The sequence below is a fragment of the Oncorhynchus mykiss genome, chromosome 12 (assembly GCF_057628025.1).
Source record: "Oncorhynchus mykiss isolate SJ-2025 chromosome 12, ASM5762802v1, whole genome shotgun sequence".
In the NCBI taxonomy this organism is placed as follows: domain Eukaryota; kingdom Metazoa; phylum Chordata; class Actinopteri; order Salmoniformes; family Salmonidae; genus Oncorhynchus; species Oncorhynchus mykiss.
Window position 1 is genome coordinate 23,426,844 of NC_143033.1, and position 18,130 is coordinate 23,444,973.

Genomic DNA, 18,130 nt, shown 5'->3' on the forward strand with positions numbered 1-18,130 from the left:
GCAAAATCCTTAGAAAAAGTGATCCTTACCTTCTCTGTGTTGGAAAGTGTTCCTGTCCTCTGAAAAGTGTCTCCTCCACTAATACTGATCAGCTCCCCATCAGCAGATGAAAACGGAGTGGGGAAAACTACTACATCACTCTTCATTGTGTCAGAGCTGAAACACACGTCATACTGCTGAGTAGATTTGGAGTAAGACCAGCTCCCGTCAGGGTGTGTGGTGATCATTGGGGCGCTGCACCTGCTGAAACTGCCGTCTGTCCTGTGGCATTTTACAACTATTAAACTGATGAGGCTCAGTAGAAATATCACGGATACTGACACAATGGCGACGAGCAGATACAGATTTAAATCTGAGAAACTCTCCTCCTTTACAGGCAGTTGTCTGAAAGTTGTCTGTGTGTCATCTGTACTTTCAACGACCACAACATCCATAGATACAGTCGCAGACAGGGAAGGTTCTCCATTATCAGACACCAGAATGACCAACGGGTGAGTTTTTAGGTCATTGTCACTCATGCGTCTCTTAGTCCGTATTTCTCCGTTGCTAGTTCCAATTCTGAATAGATTGGTCCCCTTTGGTTCAGAGATGTGATAAGAAAGCAGCGCATTATAACCAGAATCGGCGTCTACAGCCCTGATCTTGGCCACAAAGTATCCCGCTTCAGCAGAATAAGGAATGTTCTCAGAATTAACGGAGCCGTGGTCAGAATAGGGCGGGAGAATCACAGGACTGTTGTCATTCTCGTCAAGGATAAAAACGTTGACAGTGACGTTGCTGCTTAATGGAAGAACACCAGAATCTGTGGCCTGAACTTGAAATTGTAACTTTTTTACTTCTTCATAGTTAAAAGACTGCATGCTATATATCTCACCAGTTAAGGAGTTTATGTTTATCATTGTAGACAAGGGTATTGCATTATTGCCTTCTAAAAATGAATAAGACATCTGAGCATTTTCATTTATGTCTAAATCATTCGCAGTCAAGCTGGCAATATGACCTCCCACTGGGCTGTTTTCTTTTAAATTCACCATTACGGTCTCTGAAAAGCGAGGCGCATTGTCATTCACATCAGAAATGTGCACACTAATTACTCGAGTGCTGGAGAGAGGTGGGGATCCTTCATCTGTTGCAACAATGGTTACATTGTACATTGAAACAAGTTCTCTGTCTAGTGGCCCATCAACTAATACAGAATAGTAATTATTATATGAAGACTGCAACTTGAAAGGACCAGAACCTGCAATGTTACACTGAACTACTCCATTCTTACCCCCATCTTTGTCACTGACTGTGACTAAGGCAACAGCTGTGCCTGTTTTCACATCCTCGCGAATAGTGTCAATGAGTGACGTCACTGATATTTCTGGAGTGTTATCATTCTCATCAATAACTTCAACTAAGACTTTACAACGTGTACTCCTAGGTGGAATACCCTTGTCTTTTGCTTGGACTCTTAACTCAATTGCAGCATTTTGTTCATGGTCAATCACTCCCTTTACCTCAATCACCCCTGTCTCAGGAACGATAGAGAATAGAGCTTCGTTTTCAGGCCCATATCCAACTAGAGAATATATTACTTCACCATTTATTCCTTCATCTATATCCGAAGCAAGAAGAGAAGTTACTTTTTTTCCTACCGGCGAATTTTCATTCACTTTCACTTTGTAGAGAGGTTTGCTGAAAATTGGATTATTGTCATTTATATCCATAACGTTTACCACAATCTGTAACGTCCCTGATCGAGGAGGGTTTCCTCCATCAACAGCAGTCAGTGTCAGCTGGATCACAGCCTGTTTCTCTCGGTCTAAAGCTTTCTTTAGCACTAATTCCGCAGAGACACTCTGCTCTCCACCGCTCTGTACATCCAGAGAGAAGTGTTCATTTGGACTCAGCTTGTAGCTTTTTACCGCGTTACTACCAACATCTGGATCTTTTGCAATGGGTAAGAGGAATTTGTCTCCCAAAATAGCTATCTCTGTAATATTCATTGTAAGTGTATTACCTGAGAAAAATGGCGCGTTGTCATTTGTATCCAAAATATCTATCTCGATCCGATAAAGACTATGCGGGTTTTGTGCTAGGGCCTCTAAATTTAAGGCACAAGTCTTGCTCGTCACACATAGGTCTTCTCGATCGATTCTCTCAATCACAAACAGAGCACCAGTCTTAACATTCACATCAAAATACTTCTGGTTAGATCCGGCTACAATCTGAAACATACGAGACTCCAATTCCTGAACATTGAGATTGAGGTCCTTGGCTATATTCCCAACAACGGTTCCCTTGTTCACCTCCTCTGAGACAGAATAGACAATCTGGCCGGATGATAAATTCCAGAAACAAGGAAGAAGCAGAATTCGAATAAAAATACATGCATGGAGAAAGAGGCCCATCGTTATCCACGGTTCAGTTGTTTGTGCCAAACATCGATAAGTAGATTCTGAAAGTAGTGTTATCTACCATAAAAACATTAGACATAAAACGCCCAAAACGCAGTGAGAATGCTTTCTTGTATAAAACACAAACCGAGTGCGATGTATCCTGGACCTGTACAAATCCCTCCCAGCTCATGAAAAGCCATAGAGGGAGGGGCACCAGACTGAGAAACAACCTTCATATCCATGGTCTGCAGCGACACGGTGTGACATGAAAGGAGTGTTTTTAAAAACCACCAGCGACCCAGTTATGTCGCTGTCCACCCCAGTGGTGCTGAAGTCAAAAGAAAAGTGCTTCTTAAACGAGCTGTCTTTTTTGACCTACAATTAACCATAACATTTACACCATATGAACCCCAAATTATGAAAATATTGTTTGAACAAAGTGATTAATATCCAGAAGGCAGAAAAGTTCAACAAGGTAGGCCTAACTCTATTCAACAACATAAGGTACCCACCCCTACATGACCTTGTCAAAAGGCACATTGAACGAAACAACAACATGCTGAGACATGAGGATTTCCTGATCAAAACTAATGATATAAAACAAGAGACATATTATCGACATACAAATAGCATTTTGGTCAATAGATGGTGCATAGTATGCTTTTATAATGATGCTAATGGGAAGCGTTCGTGTCCGTTGAAAAGTGTCTCCTCCATTGATACTGATCAGCTCACCATCAGCAGGTGGAAACGGAGTGGGGAAAACTACTACTTCACTCTTCAGTGTGTCAGAACTAAAACAAACGTCATACTGCTGAGTAGATTTGGAGTAAGACCAGCTCCCGTCAGGGTGGGTGGTGATCATGGGGGCGCTGTACCTGCTGAAACTGCTGTCTGTCCTGTGGCATTTTACAACTATTAAACTGATGAGGCTCAGTAGAAATATCACGGATACTGACACAATGGCGACGAGCAGATACAGATTTAAATCTGAGAAACTCTCCTCCTTTACAGGCAGTTGTCTGAAAGTTGTCTGTGTGTCATCTGTACTTTCAACGACCACAACATCCATAGACACAGTCGCAGACAGGGAAGGTTCTCCATTATCAGACACCAGAATTACCAACGGGTGAGTTTTTAGGTCATTGTCACTCATGCGTCTCTTAGTCCGTATTTCTCCGTTGTTGGTTCCTATTCTGAATAGATTGGTCCCCTTTGGTTCAGAGATGTGATAAGAAAGCAGCGCATTATAACCAGAGTCGGCGTCTACAGCCCTGATCTTGGCCACAAAGTATCCCGCTTCAGCAGAATAGGGAATGTTCTCAGAATTAACGGAGCCGTGGTCAGAATAGGGCGGGAGAATCACAGGACTGTTGTCATTCTCATCAAGGATAAAAACGTTGACAGTGACCTTGCTGCTTAGTGGAGGAACGCCAGAATCTGTGACCTGAACTTGGAACTCTAACTTTTTCACCTCCTCGTAGTTCAATGACTGTAGGCTGAATAATTCACCAGTTAAAGAGTTTATATTCATCATTGTAGACAACGGTATTCCATTATTGCCTTCTAAAAATGAATAAGACATCTGAGCATTTTCATTCATATCAGGATCATGCGCAATCAAGCTGGCAACAAGCCCTCCAACGGGACCATTCTCCTTCAAATAGACATTAATTATTTGTTCTGAAAAGCGAGGCGCGTTGTCATTCACATCAGCGACATACACAATAATGACACTGGTACTGGAGAGAGGTGGGATGCCTTCATCTGTAGCTGTAACGGTCACATTGTACTGGGAACCACTCTCTCTATCTAGAGATCCATCTACTACTAATGAGTAATAGTTTTTATAGGAGGATTGCAATTTGAATGGAACAGAGCCTACTATTTGGCAGTGTACTTTTCCATTTACACCCCTGTCTTTATCAGACACTGTTATTAGACCAACAGCTGTATCTGATTTTGCATCTTCTCTGACTGCATTCATCATTGAAGTTATTGATATCTCTGGAGCATTGTCATTGACATCTATCACTTCAACTAAGACTTTACAGTGCGTTGTGCGAGGACTAGAACTCCTGTCTTTGGCCTGTACGTGCAGCTCAAACGCAACATTCTCTTCCTGATCAATCACTTCTTTTACTGTAATTTCACCAGTAGCTGGATTTATTTGAAAAACATCCAATGCTTTCTGATTGCCGTGATGAATCAAATGAAAAAATATTTCCCCATTTACTCCTGAGTCCAAATCGGTTGCGTTCAGTTTTATTATAGGTGTGCCTATAGGTACGTTCTCCGACACACGTACTTTGTACATTGGTTTGCTGAAGATTGGACTATTATCGTTCACATCTATCACATTCACTATTATCTGAAGAGTCCCAGATTTAGCAGGTTTCCCTCCATCAAGAGCAGTCAATAGGAGCCGGATCACAGCTTGTTTCTCTCGATCTAAAGCTTTATGTAACACTACCTCGGAAGACACACTCTGCTCTCCACCGCTCTGTATATCCAGAAGGAAGTGTTCATTTGGGCTCAGCTTGTAGGTTTTCACTGAATTACTGCCGATATCAGCATCATTAGCCCTTGGTAGAGGATATCTTTCACCTGGAGAGGTTGATTCTGTTATATTCAATGTATGATCACTAATATGAAATGAAGGTGCGTTGTCATTTATATCTAATACTTGGATCTCTAAACGATACATGTTGAGAGGGTTCTGTGCAATGGCCTCCAAGTTTAGAGAGCATTTTTGACTGGTCATGCAGAGTTCCTCTCGGTCGAATATTTCCTTCACAAACAAAGAACCGGTCTTTAAATTCACATCAAAATACTTGTTGTGAGATCCGGATACAATCTGAAACATACGAGACTCCAGTTCTTGAACATTGAGATTGAGGTCCTTGGCTATATTCCCAACAACGGTTCCCTTGTTCACCTCCTCTGAGACAGAATAGACAATCTGACCGGAAGATAAATCCCAGAAACAAAGAAGCAGCAGAATCTGAATCCAAATACATCCATTGACGGAGAGGTCCATTGCTATCCACTGTTCATATGCAATTTGCAGTAATCATTAATAAGGAAATCACGAAAAAGCATGTATAAGCTAACGAGATCAACTCCTCTACCCCATGCCAAACACTCCTTCACGAATACAAGCCATGATGTTATGACAAAGCCCTTCCTGCAATGAATGCCAGACACCGCACAAAGACTTCAAGAAAAAAAAAGTTGTTTTTTTCCCTTGGTCTACAGCGACACTTAGTGCTTACTAATGCATATGATGTTGGTCAAACGAGAAAGTGCAACAATCAGAGTGCATCATGTCTTTCTTTATACAGTTAAAATGTGATTGTTTGAGTATTACTAGGCGTACTAGACTACACATAGAAAAGGCTGAAATCGACGTTATTTTTAGGAGCAATAGATTACGAAATAAAATGTAAACTTCTGGATAGGCTGCTATACTCAATAGCACTTTGACAGACACATTTAACCAAATATCTTTACAGCTGTTCATCAACAGTAGGCAACAATGATATTGTAAGAAACGTTTTGGATGTTGAAATTATGCAGGGTCGAGAAATAATCATATACATTTGTCACGTTAAACGATACTAATCTGAAGAAGCAACGTTTCTGATCGAGATCACAACAAGACTACAATTGAAAGCGCAACCTTCCTCAAAGATGAGGAAAATAGGGAAAGGACAACTCACCAATCTGCTGGAGAGGACAGTTTCTCCCACGGTGTCGCTCTCCACCAGTGTGGAGCTGATGCCACCAGGGCTCTCCACAAACACTTCTCAAATATTTTGTAATAGTTGGGAAAATCTATATTATTGTCTTACCTTCTCTGTGTTAGGGAGTGTTTGTATCCTTTGAAAAGTGTCTCCTCCATTAATACTGATCAGCTCACCATCAACAGGTGGAAACGGCGTGGGGAAAACTACTACATCACTCTTCAGTGTGTCAGAACTAAAGACCACGTCAAACTGCTGAGTAGATTTGGAGTAAGACCAGCTCCCGTCAGGATGTGTGGTGATCATTGGGGCGCTGCACCTGCTGAAACTGCCGTCTGTCCTGTGGCATTTTACAACTATTAAACTGATGAGGCTCAGTAGAAATATCACTGATACTGACACAATGGCGACGAGCAGAAACAGATTTAAATCTGAGAAACTTTCCTCCCTTACAGGCAGTTGTCTGAAAGTTGTCTGTGTGTCATCTGTGCTTTCAACGACCACAACATCAATAGACACAGTCGCAGACAGGGAAGGTTCTCCATTATCAGACACCAGAATGAAAAACGAGTGAAATTTTAAGTCATTGTCACTCATGCGTCTCTTAGTCCGTATTTCACCATTGTTGGTTCCTATTCTGAATAGATTGGTCCCCTTTGTTTCAGAGATGTGATAAGAAAGCAGCGCATTATAACCAGAGTCGGCGTCTACAGCCCTGATCTTGGCCACAAAGTATCCCGCTTCAGCAGAATAAGGAATGTTCTCAGAATTAACGGAGCCGTGGTTAGAATAGGGCGGGAGAATCACAGGACTGTTGTCATTCTCATCAAGGATAAAAACGTTGACAGTGACGTTGCTGCTTAGTGGAGGAACGCCAGAATCTGTGGCCTGAATTTGGAACTGGAACTGTTTTACTTCTTCATAGTTAAAAGACTGCATGCTATATATCTCACCAGTTAAATCGTTTATATTTATCATTGTAGACAAGGGTATTGCATTATTGCCTTCTAAAAATGAATAAGACATCTGAGCATTTTCATTCATATCTGGATCATGCGCAGTCAAGCTGGCAATAAACCCTCCAACGGGACTATTTTCCTTCAGATAGACATTCATTATTGGTTCTGAAAAGCGAGGCGCGTTGTCATTCACATCAGCGACATACACAATAATGACACTGGTACTGGAGAGAGGTGGGATGCCTTCATCTGTAGCTGTAACGGTCACATTGTACTGGGAACCACTCTCTCTATCTAGAGATCCATCTACTACTAATGAGTAATAGTTTTTATAGGATGATTGCAATTTGAATGGAACAGAGCCTACTATTTGACTGTGTACTTTTCCATTTACACCCCTGTCTTTATCAGACACTGTTATTAGACCAACAGCTGTACCTGATTTTGCATCTTCTCTGACTGCATTCATCATTGAAGTCACTAATATTTCTGGGGAATTGTCATTGACATCCATCACTTCTATCAGGACTTTACAGTGTTTTGCACGGGGACTAGAACTACTGTCTTTGGCCTGTACTTGTAACTCAAACGCAGCATGCTCTTCGTAATCAATTGTTCCTTTAACTGTAATTTCACCAGTGACTGGGTTTATTTGAAAAAAGTCCAGAGCGTTTTCCTCCCCATGGCCTATCAAAGAATAAATTATTTCCCCATATACTCCTGAGTCCACATCAGTTGCGTTAATTGTTATTATAGGTGTGCCAGTAGGGAGGTTCTCAAATATACTTATTTTATACAAATGTTTGCTAAATGTCGGGCTATTATCGTTTACATCTATCACATTAATAAATATATTTAATGTCCCGGATCGTGGAGGTTTTCCTCCATCAACACCAGTCAGAAGGAGCACGATAACCGCTTGTTTCTCTCTGTCTAAAGCTTTCTGAAGCACTAAGTCAGCAGACACCGTTTTCTCACCGCTCTGTACATCCAGAGAGAAGTGCTCATTTGGGCTCAGTTTGTAGGTTTTAACAGAGTTACTGCCTATGTCAGCATCATAACCTCTTGGTAGGGGATATCTTTCACCCGGAGAGGTAGATTCTGTGATATTTAATGTATGATCACTTGTACGAAATGAAGGTGCGTAATCATTTATATCTAATACTTGGATCTCTAAACGATACATGTTGAGAGGGTTCTGTGCAATGGCCTCCAAGTTTAGAGAGCATTTTTGACTGGTCATACAAAGCTCCTCTCGATCGATTATTTCTTTCACAAACAGAGCACCGGTCTTTAAATTCACATCAAAATACTTCTTGTTAGATCCGGATACAATCTGAAACATACGAGACTCCAGTTCTTGAACATTGAGATTGAAGTCCTTGGCTATATTCCCAACAACGGTTCCCTTGTTCACCTCCTCTGAGACAGAATAGACAATCTGACCGGAAGATAAATCCCAGAAACAAAGAAGCTGCACAACCGTAATCCAACAATTTCCACAATGCATGGAATGACCCATCGTTAAATCCACGTGAATCCCACACTGTCCGTATTCTATGAGAAAATCATGAAGATAATAAGGCAAATATTTTAGAAAAGAACCACATCATATACTCTCACGAAAGAGCTGTCGTTTCAAATGGAATCTGGCTCTGTTATTCTGACAAAAGCCTGCACAACACTGACTGATCGGCTCAGAAGGAGGGGCCCTAAAGAAATAAATAATGGGTTCATATCCACGGTCTACAGCGACACCCTGTGTTTTTCTTACTAAATGGACATGACACTGCTCAATTAGAAATAAGCACATGACCTACATATGCATCATGTCTTTGCCTGAAATAAAAGGGTTTAATAGTCTAAGTAAAAAATCTACTTCATTACAAGAAGAGGCAAATAGTACGCCAACTTATTTCACTTGTGGTTTACTTTATATAATTTAGAGACCACCTACCACGTTGACTAATCAATAGCACAACACTTGAGATAGTTATCATACAGGCATCCGCTATAGTTATTAGTAGTTGAAAAAGAAACAGAGAACTGAAGGTTATAACCCTTATGGTTGAATACATTTCAAAAGGAGATGGGTCACAACATTTAGGCAGTTCACAAAATGAAGCACTAAAGAAGATAAAGAAAAATAAAAATCCTTAATTTAATAATGTGGAAGAATGACTGAGAAAACTGATGCTTAATATTTTGAGCCCGTTAATTCCAGTTATGAAAGAGAAAGGTGTCACAATTTAAGGTTAATTGAAAGTCGAGAGATGTTAACACAACCCCTCAAAGATGAAGAATTTAAAGAAAGAACAACAATGTATACTGCTCGTCATTCACCAATCCACTGATGGAGATGGTTTCTGTCGCGGCATCGCAGTCCAAGAGCATGGTGCTAAAATCACCAATGCTGGAATCTCGGCAGATTTCACGAGCTCTGCACTAAAACTTTAATGAAACATTAGAATATTGGTAAAATAAAAATATGTTCTTACCTTTTCAGTGTTGGGAAGCGTCCGTGTCCTTTGGAAGGTATCCCCTCCATTAATACTGATCAGCTCACCGTCAGCAGGTGGAAACGGCGTGGGAAAAACGACTAGGTCACTCTTCAGTGTGTCAGAGCTAAAACACACGTTAAACTGCTGAGTAGATTTGGAGTAAGACCAGCTCCCGTCAGGATGTGTGGTGATCATTGGGGCGCTGCACCTGCCGAAACTGCCGTCTGTCCTGTGGCATTTTACAACTATTAAACTGATGAGGCTCAGTAGAAATATCACGGATACTGACACAATGGCGACGAGCAGATACAGATTTAAATCTGAGAAACTCTCCTCCTTTACAGGCAATTGTCTGAAAATTGTCTTTGTGTCACCTGTACTTTCAACGACCACAACATCAATAGACACAGTCGCCGACAAGGAAGGTTCTCCATTATCAGACACCAGAATGACCAACGGGTGAGATTTTAAGTCATTGTCACTCATGCGTCTCTTAGTCCTTATTTCCCCGTTGTTGGTTCCTATTCTGAATAGATTGGTCCCCTTTGGTTCAGAGATGTGATAAGAAAGCAGCGCATTATAACCAGAGTCGGCGTCTACAGCTCTGATCTTGGCCACAAAGTATCCCGCTTCAGCAGAATAAGGAATGTTCTCAGAATTAACGGAGCCGTGGTCAGAATAGGGCGGGAGAATCACAGGACTGTTGTCATTCTCATCCAGAATAAAAACGTTGACAGTGACGTTGCTGCTTAGTGGAGGAACACCAGAATCTGTGGCCTGAACTTGGAACTGGAACTTTTTCACTTCTTCATAGTTAAAAGACTGTAAGCTGAATATTTCACCAGTTATAGAGTTAATGTTGACAATTGACGAGGGCGATATATTATCACTTTTACTTTCCGATAGAGAATATAATACATGCGCGTTTTCCATTTCATCTGGATCATACGCACTTACACTAACTATCAGACCACTTACTGGACTATTCTCCTTTAGAAACATGTTAATAAGATGTTCTGGAAAACGTGGTGGGTTGTCATTCATATCAGAAATGTATACAGTAACAACACTGGTGCTGGAGAGAGGTGGGGTCCCCTCGTCCATAGCAATAATACTGATGTTGTACTGAGAACATTTCTCTCTGTCCAGAGGCCCGTCCACAACTAAAGAGTAGTGATTTTTATAAGAAAACTGCAGATTGAAAGGGACAGTATCACTTAACTGACAATTCACAATTCCATTTTTACCCCCATCTTTATCTGAGAGCATGACTAAAGCAACAGCAGCGCCAGACTTGGCATCCTCTCTTACTGTGCTCATGAGTGATGTTATGCTATCTCTGGAGCATTGTCATTTATATCGACTACTTCCACCAACACTTTACAATGTGTCGTTTTTGGAGGTTGGCCTTGGTCTGATGCCTGGACTCGCAACTCAATCCCAACGTTTTCTTCATAATCGACATTACCTTTCACTGATACATCCCCAGTATATGGGTCAATAGAAAATATACTAGATTCTTTTGCATTCCTATTACCAACAAAATAGTAAAGAATGTCACTGTTGATACCCTCATCCAAGTCTGATGCGGTGAGAGTTAATATTTTGGTTCCATTTGAAACGTTCTCCTCAACTTTCACTTTGTAAAGAGGTTTGCTGAAAATTGGAGTATTGTCATTAGTATCGAATACGTGTACAGTGATCTGTAATGTCCCAGATCTGGGAGGTTTTCCTCCATCAACAGCAGTTAGTATGAGCTTCATCACAGCCTGTTTCTCTCGGTCTACAGCCTTCTGCAACACTAACTCTGCAGACAAACTCTGCTCTCCACCGCTCTGTACATCCAAATAAAAATGTTCATTTGGACTTAGCTTGTAGGTTTTCATAGAGTTAATGCCCCCATCGGCATCCTCAGCCACTGGCAGAAGAAATCGCTCTCCCGCAACAGCGTTTTCAGAAATATTTAATGTCAGAGAATTTTCCATGAAACAAGGTACATTGTCATTTGTATCCAAAATCTCTATTTCAACACGAAAAACATGTAAAGGATTGTGCGCAATGGCCTGCACATTCAAAGAACACTTCACATTGGTCTCACAAAGCTCCTCACGGTCGATTATCTCATTCACGAACAGAACACCAGTTCTTAGATTTACATCAAAATACTTCTTGTTGGATCCGGATACAATCTGAAACCTACGTGACTCCAGTTCCTGAACGTTGAGATTCAGATCCTTGGCTATATTCCCAACAAATGTTCCCTTGTTCACCTCCTCTAAAACAGAATAGACAATCTGACCGGAAGATATCTCCCATAAGCAAAGAAACAGCACAATCCGAATCCAAAAATATCCACAATGCACGGAATGGTCCATCCTTATACACAGACCTTCTGATTCTTCTGTGAGTTGTTTATGATAGATTTCTAATATTGCTTAGCAACGTTTTTATGTAAAAACAATCTCTCTATTAGTATACAACGGTTGTGTCTACACACAGACCTATCTCGAGTGCGTTCTCGTCTCAACAACTCGCTTGACTTTACCTGCCTCATCAGTGGAAGTGAGGAGAGGAAGGAGAAGCCCCATATAGTTATCAACTGAATAATCACGGTCTACAGCGACACCAAGTGCTTTTACTCTGCTCTTAAAATGAATACAGATGTGACTGCTCTAGTTATTCAAGATGTTGGTATCTATCAGAAGAGTTCATATAAAAAAAAAAGATCATCCAATGAACAACGCTTTGCATGATCCTCTCAAATGTAATTTATTGCTTAGCCCTAAATCTGACAAACAGCTGATGACCGGTAGTCGAACTCAATGGCTAAATATTCTGTGGTGTGCATATACATTTAAATAACTTTACCAGTTACTGCGTCAACCATAAACCATTAAAAACTACACTAATTTGACAGATCCAAAAGATTATCTGATAGGGGAGAATATGAAACAACTTTCCTGCAAACTAATTGAGAAAACGTGAGCAAGAATTAGACTGACACAAATCAAAGCAAGAAGCCATATGTTGCTGTCCCTGGTGCTGAATTGTAACGCTACATTCTGCATCAATTTAGAGGAGAATTTTTTTTTTAAACTATCCTAAACCGTACCCATACAATTGGAACCGTCTATGTAAATGACAATAAATCTCGGGAATTTGAAAAATATAATGTGCACACACAAGATGAAAATGCTAATAAAATAAATCTAGACGTGACAAAAACATCCCATATCATGAACAGTTCTCCTTACCTTCTCTGAGCTCGGAAGCGTTCTTGTTCTTTGAAAAGTGTCTCCTCCATTGATACTGATCAACTCATCATCAGCAGGTGGAAACGGCGTGGGGAAAACTACTACGTCACTCTTCAGTGTGTCAGAGCTAAAGACCACGTCATACTGCTGAGTAGATTTGGAGTAAGACCAGCTCCCGTCAGGGTGGGTGGTGATCATGGGGGCGCTGTACCTGCTGAAACTGCCGTCTGTCCTGTGGCATTTTACAACTATTAAACTGATGAGGCTCAGTAGAAATATCACTGATACTGACACAATGGCGACGAGCAGATACAGATTTAAATCTGATAAACTATCCTCCTTTACAGGCAGTTGTTTGAAAGTTGTCTGCATGTCACCTGACCTTTCAACGACCATAACATCAATAGACACAGTCGCAGACAGGGAAGGTTCTCCATTATCAGACACCAGAATGACCAACGGGTGAGTTTTTAGGTCATTGTCACTCATGCGTCTCTTAGTCGTTATTTCTCCGTTGTTGGTTCCTATTCTGAATAGATTGGTACCCTTTGGTTCAGACATGTGATAAGAAAGCAGCGCATTATAACCAGAGTCGGCGTCTACAGCTCTGATCTTGGCCACAAAGTATCCCGCTTCAGCAGAATAAGGAATGTTCTCAGAATTAACGGAGCCGTGGTCAGAATAGGGCGGGAGAATCACAGGACTGTTGTCATTCTCATCAAGGATAAAAACGTTGACAGTGACGTTGCTGCTTAGTGGAGGAACGCCAGAATCTGTGGCCTGAACTTGGAACTGGAACTGTTTTACTTCTTCATAGTTAAAAGTCTGCATGCTATATATCTCACCAGTTAAAGAGTTGATGTTTATCATCGTAGACATTGGAAGGTTGTTGCTAGTTTCTGTTATTGAATATGTAACTTGAGCATTGCCATTGACGTCGGGGTCAATTGCAGTCAAGCTTGCAATGAAATTTCTCGCAGGACCATTCTCCTTTAGAAACATGTTTATTGTTAGTTCTGAAAAGTGAGGTGGGTTGTCATTCACATCAGAGATGTCTACTGTTATAACACTGGTACTGGAGCGAGGAGGTGTTCCCTCATCTTTAGCAATGATGGTGACATTGCACTGCGATGCGCTCTCTCTGTCCAGAGGTCCGCCCACTACTACAGAATAATAGTTCTTATAAGTAGAGATAAGTTTAAAGGGAACTTCTCCGACTATGGTACACAAAACACGTCCATTTTTACCTCCATCTTTATCTAATGAATTTATAGATGCGACAACAGTGCCAATTGGAGAGTCCTCTTTCACGGCGCCCATGTGTGATGTTACAGCTATCTCAGGGGCATTGTCATTCTCATCAAGCACTTCAACTAAGACTTTACACTGCGTGCTTCGAGGAGGGACGCCTCTGTCCTTAGCCTGTACACGGATCTCAAATGCTGTACTTTCCTCGTAGTCTATTTTGCCTTTAGAGGTGATAACTCCCGACTGCGGATCAATGGAGAATATTTCAGCATGTTTTGCATCTCCCTTTGCCGTTAAGAAATACATTATATCTCCGTTTACACCCTCATCAAAATCTGTCGCATTTAAAATAAGAATTGTCGTTCCACTTGGGACATTCTCAGGAATCTGAACTTTGTAGAGTTGTTTGCTGAAAGATGGGGAATTATCGTTTACATCAATAATGTTAACAATAATCTGTAATGTCCCGGATCTAGGTGGTTTTCCTCCATCAACGGCAGTCAGCACAAGCTTGATAACAGCCTGTTTCTCTCGGTCTAAAGCTTTCTGTAGCACCAACTCAGCAGACACCTGCTCTCCATCGCTCTGTACATCCAGAGAGAAGTGTTCATTTGGGCTCAGCTTGTAGGCTTTCACCAAGTTACTGCCAACATCCATGTCCTGGGCTTCAGGCAGAGAAAATCTCTCTCCTGGAGAGGCATACTCAGTAATATTACAAATATGAACTGTCTCTCGGAATGATGGTGCATTGTCGTTTATGTCTAAAATATTGATTTCTATGCGGTGGAGATGTGTTGGACCTTTCAAAATGGCTTCAACGTTTACAAAACACTTGACTGAATTCTGACACAGCATCTCCCTGTCGATTATTTCATTGACATACAGAAGCCCAGTCTTCCGGTTTACGTCAAAATACCTCTTATTCGATCCAGTTACAATCTCAACTCCTCTCGATTCCAAATCTTGCACATTTAGATTGAGATCTTTGGCTATATTTCCAACAACTGTGCCTTTATCCACCTCCTCTGAGACCATGTAGACGATCTGTCCTGAAGACAATCCCCATGAACAAAGCAATACAAAACACTGTATCCAAACATGTATTCTACGGTCACACAAATCCATCGCTGCTCAGTTCCTTGACACTGTAATCGAGATTAATCCCAAATTGATCAAATTGGTAGACCTGCGATAAATCCGCGACATTCCACCCAGCCGATTTATCTGTGCAGCAAGGTATTCCAATGTGTTCTTAAACAAAGCCTCACTACTATGCTAGCCTAGATCTACACATCCTGTAGCGAAGGATAGGAGGAGCCCGGGCTAAATCAGGTGCATTTCTATCGTGGTCAATAGCGTCTCCCAGCGTCGAAACACAATAATAGTAACCCATTGCTGAACAGAACAAATGTAAAAACACTTAAATGTGAAAATAATAGTTACAGCCTGTGGGTCTTTCTATGTCCCTCTGTGTACCCTCTGTGACTTCTAGGAATATTTGAAATCACTTAAGCCCTAAAAGTCATTTTCACCATCATTGTAAAGCATTGGTTATTTTGTTGCTTTGACAAAGTCATTTCTGTAGATAATTATTTATTTCATGTGATTAGTGATTCAGTTTAAGGAGAAATAAACCTGTCTCTTATTTTAAGGTCAACCCTGTTACGTGAACTGAACTCGTATTTTAAAATGGTGAAACTAGAAACTATAATTTTTTTAACCTTCACACTATCAACATATTTTACGTACATGGAATACCAACAGGGGTAATTTTGACACCAAGAAGAAACCAATTTAAAAAAGCAACAATCAGTCTTTTTTTTCAAAACCAATTTAGATGTGTAAATACAGTTATCAGAAATAAATCAACAATAACCAAAACAGACAAATATTTGAGCAAAATTACAGTTAATTTGCATATTTTGCAACACAAAAATATAAATGTTTCATAAAGTGCAGCTTTTTTCCAAAGTACAATAAAATCCATATATGTCCTAAAAAGCTGATTGACCATCATTTGATTGTAGTATCACTTAGTTTTTAGAATTTTTAAGTAAATACTAATTCACGTGGTAAAAATGACTGCCATTTAAAGGGGTGGTACACAAAAATGTGAAATACACTTAATTTTATTGACAAAAAGTGATTCATTCATTGATTCTGAGAGGCAATGACCAAAAACATGGCTTAGTTTTCTTTATTTACTTACCCCACAGCAAGCATTACTGTTGTTGCTAGCAAAACAATAGGAGTGGTAGGGCCTAAGATAGGACGCTTAAAAAATAATGCCCAAATACTCAAAGTCACTTCAAACCAAATGTTATAGCAACCCAAATGCCATAAGTTCCACATATATAATAGTGTAGGATATTGTAGGAACACTGATATTCACAGTGCCTTCAGAAAGTATTCAGACCACTTGACTTTTCCACATTTTGTTATGTTACAGCCTTATTCTAAAATTGATTAAATAAAACATTTCCTCAGCAATCTACGCACAATACCCCATAATGACAAAGCGAAAACAGGTTTTTAGACATTTTTGCAAATGTATTCAAAACAAAAAACAGAAATACCTTATTTACATATGTATTCAGAAACAGGTGCATCCTATTTCCATTGACCATCCATAAGATGTTTCTACAACTTGATTGGAGTCCACCTGTGGAAAATTCAATTGATTGGACATGATTTAGAAAGGCACACGCCTGTCTATATAAGGTCCCACAGTTGACAGTGCACATCAGAGCAAAAACCAAGCCAAGGTCAAAGGTACCAAAACATTTCTGCAGCATTTACTGTCCCCAAGAACACAGTGGTCTCCATCATTCTTAAATGGAACAAGTTTGGAACCACAAAGACTCTTCCTAGAGCTTGCCGCCTGGCCAAAATGAGCAATCGGGGTAGAAGGGCCTTGGTGAGGGAGGTGATCAAGAACCCAATGGTCACTCTGACAGAGCTCCAGATTTCCTCTGTGGAGATGGGAGAATCTTCCAGAAGGACATCTCTGCAGAACTCCACCAATTAGACCTTTATGGTATTGGTCAGACAGAAGCCACTCCTCAGTAAAAGGCACATGCATGACAGCCTGCTTGGAGTTTGCCAAAAGGCACCTAAAGACTCTCAGACCATGAGAAACAAGATTATCTGGACTGATAAAGCCAAGATTTAACTATTTGGCATGAATGCCAAGCGTCACGTCTGGCGGCAACCTGCCACCATCCCTATGGTGAAGCATGGTTGTGGCAGCATCATGCTGTGGGGATGTTTTTCAGTGGCAGGGACTTGGAGACTAGTCAGGATTGAGGCAAAGAGCAATGGAGCAAAGTACAGAGAGATACTTGATGAAAACCTGCTCCAGATCGCTCAGGACCTCAGACTGGGGCGGATGTTCACCTTCCAACAAGACAAGACTAAGCACAACGTCAAGACAATGCAGGAGTAGCTTCGGGGCAAATGTCTCTGAATGTCCTTGAGTGACCCAGCCAGAGCCCGGACTGGAACCCGATCAAACATATCTGGAGAAACCTGAAAATAGCTGTGCAGCAATGCTCCCCATCCAACCTGACAGAACTTGAGAAGAGAAGAATGGGAGAAACTCCCCAAATACAGGTGTGCCAAGCTTGTAGCGTCATACCCAAGAAGATTCCAGGCTGTAGTTGCTGCCAAAGGTGTTTCAAAAAAGTACTGAGTAAAGGCTCTGAATACTTATGTAAATGTAATATTTCAGTTTTTTATTTTTTATAAATTAGCAAACATTTCTATTTGCTTCGTCATTATGTGGTATTGTGTGTAGATTGCTGAGGGAAAAAACTATTTTAGAATAAGGCTGTAACCTAACAAAATGTGGAAAAAGTCAAGGGGTCTGAATACTTTCCGAAGGCACAGTATATAACATTTAGCGTAGAATAACTACTTATGTAGAATACATACCAATACAGCACTATGTGTACATTTAGAAGGAAGCTGGTTTCTGCATTACAGTAATACTAAGTATTCATCCCACTGACAGACTTCAATGAGCTGTTTTGACTGCAA

At 40.8% G+C, this 18,130-nt stretch overlaps 2 protein-coding genes and 1 pseudogene across 7 annotated transcripts in view; all 3 read right to left on the reverse strand.

Moving 5' to 3' along the window:
* LOC110537220 (protocadherin alpha-C2) overlaps positions 1–18,130 on the reverse strand; it is a 63,952-nt gene that overhangs the window by 42,112 nt on the left and 3,710 nt on the right. Inside the window, exon 1 of one of the 5 annotated variants that reach the window (XM_021623097.3) lies at positions 12,845–16,205. The exons of 1 other annotated variant lie outside the window; for it this stretch is intronic. In XM_021623097.3, coding sequence (XP_021478772.2) covers positions 12,845–15,217 — 2,373 coding nt within the window. In that variant the 5' untranslated portion in view covers positions 15,218–16,205. Of the gene's footprint in view, positions 1–29; positions 2,954–6,238; positions 8,781–9,587; positions 11,973–12,844; positions 16,206–18,130 lie in introns of those variants that run through there. 3 more of the 5 variants (XM_021623095.3, XM_021623098.3, XM_036937232.2) reach the window with 3 other exon arrangements.
* Positions 2,899–6,136, reverse strand: LOC149979100 (protocadherin alpha-3-like). The gene has a single exon (XM_090192044.1). The coding sequence runs from the start codon at positions 5,422–5,424 to the stop codon at positions 2,899–2,901; it is 2,526 nt and encodes an 841-aa protein (XP_090048170.1). The 5' UTR covers positions 5,425–6,136.
* Positions 10,110–11,965, reverse strand: LOC149979101 (protocadherin alpha-2 pseudogene; annotated as a pseudogene). The gene has a single exon (XR_016484942.1). The product of XR_016484942.1 is annotated as a protocadherin alpha-2 pseudogene (transcript).

Excerpts from the sequence above, each read along its gene's own strand:
- LOC149979100 (XM_090192044.1), bottom strand. The coding sequence starts at position 5,424 with ATGGACCTCTCCGTCAATGGATGTATTTGGATTCAGATTCTGCTGCTT.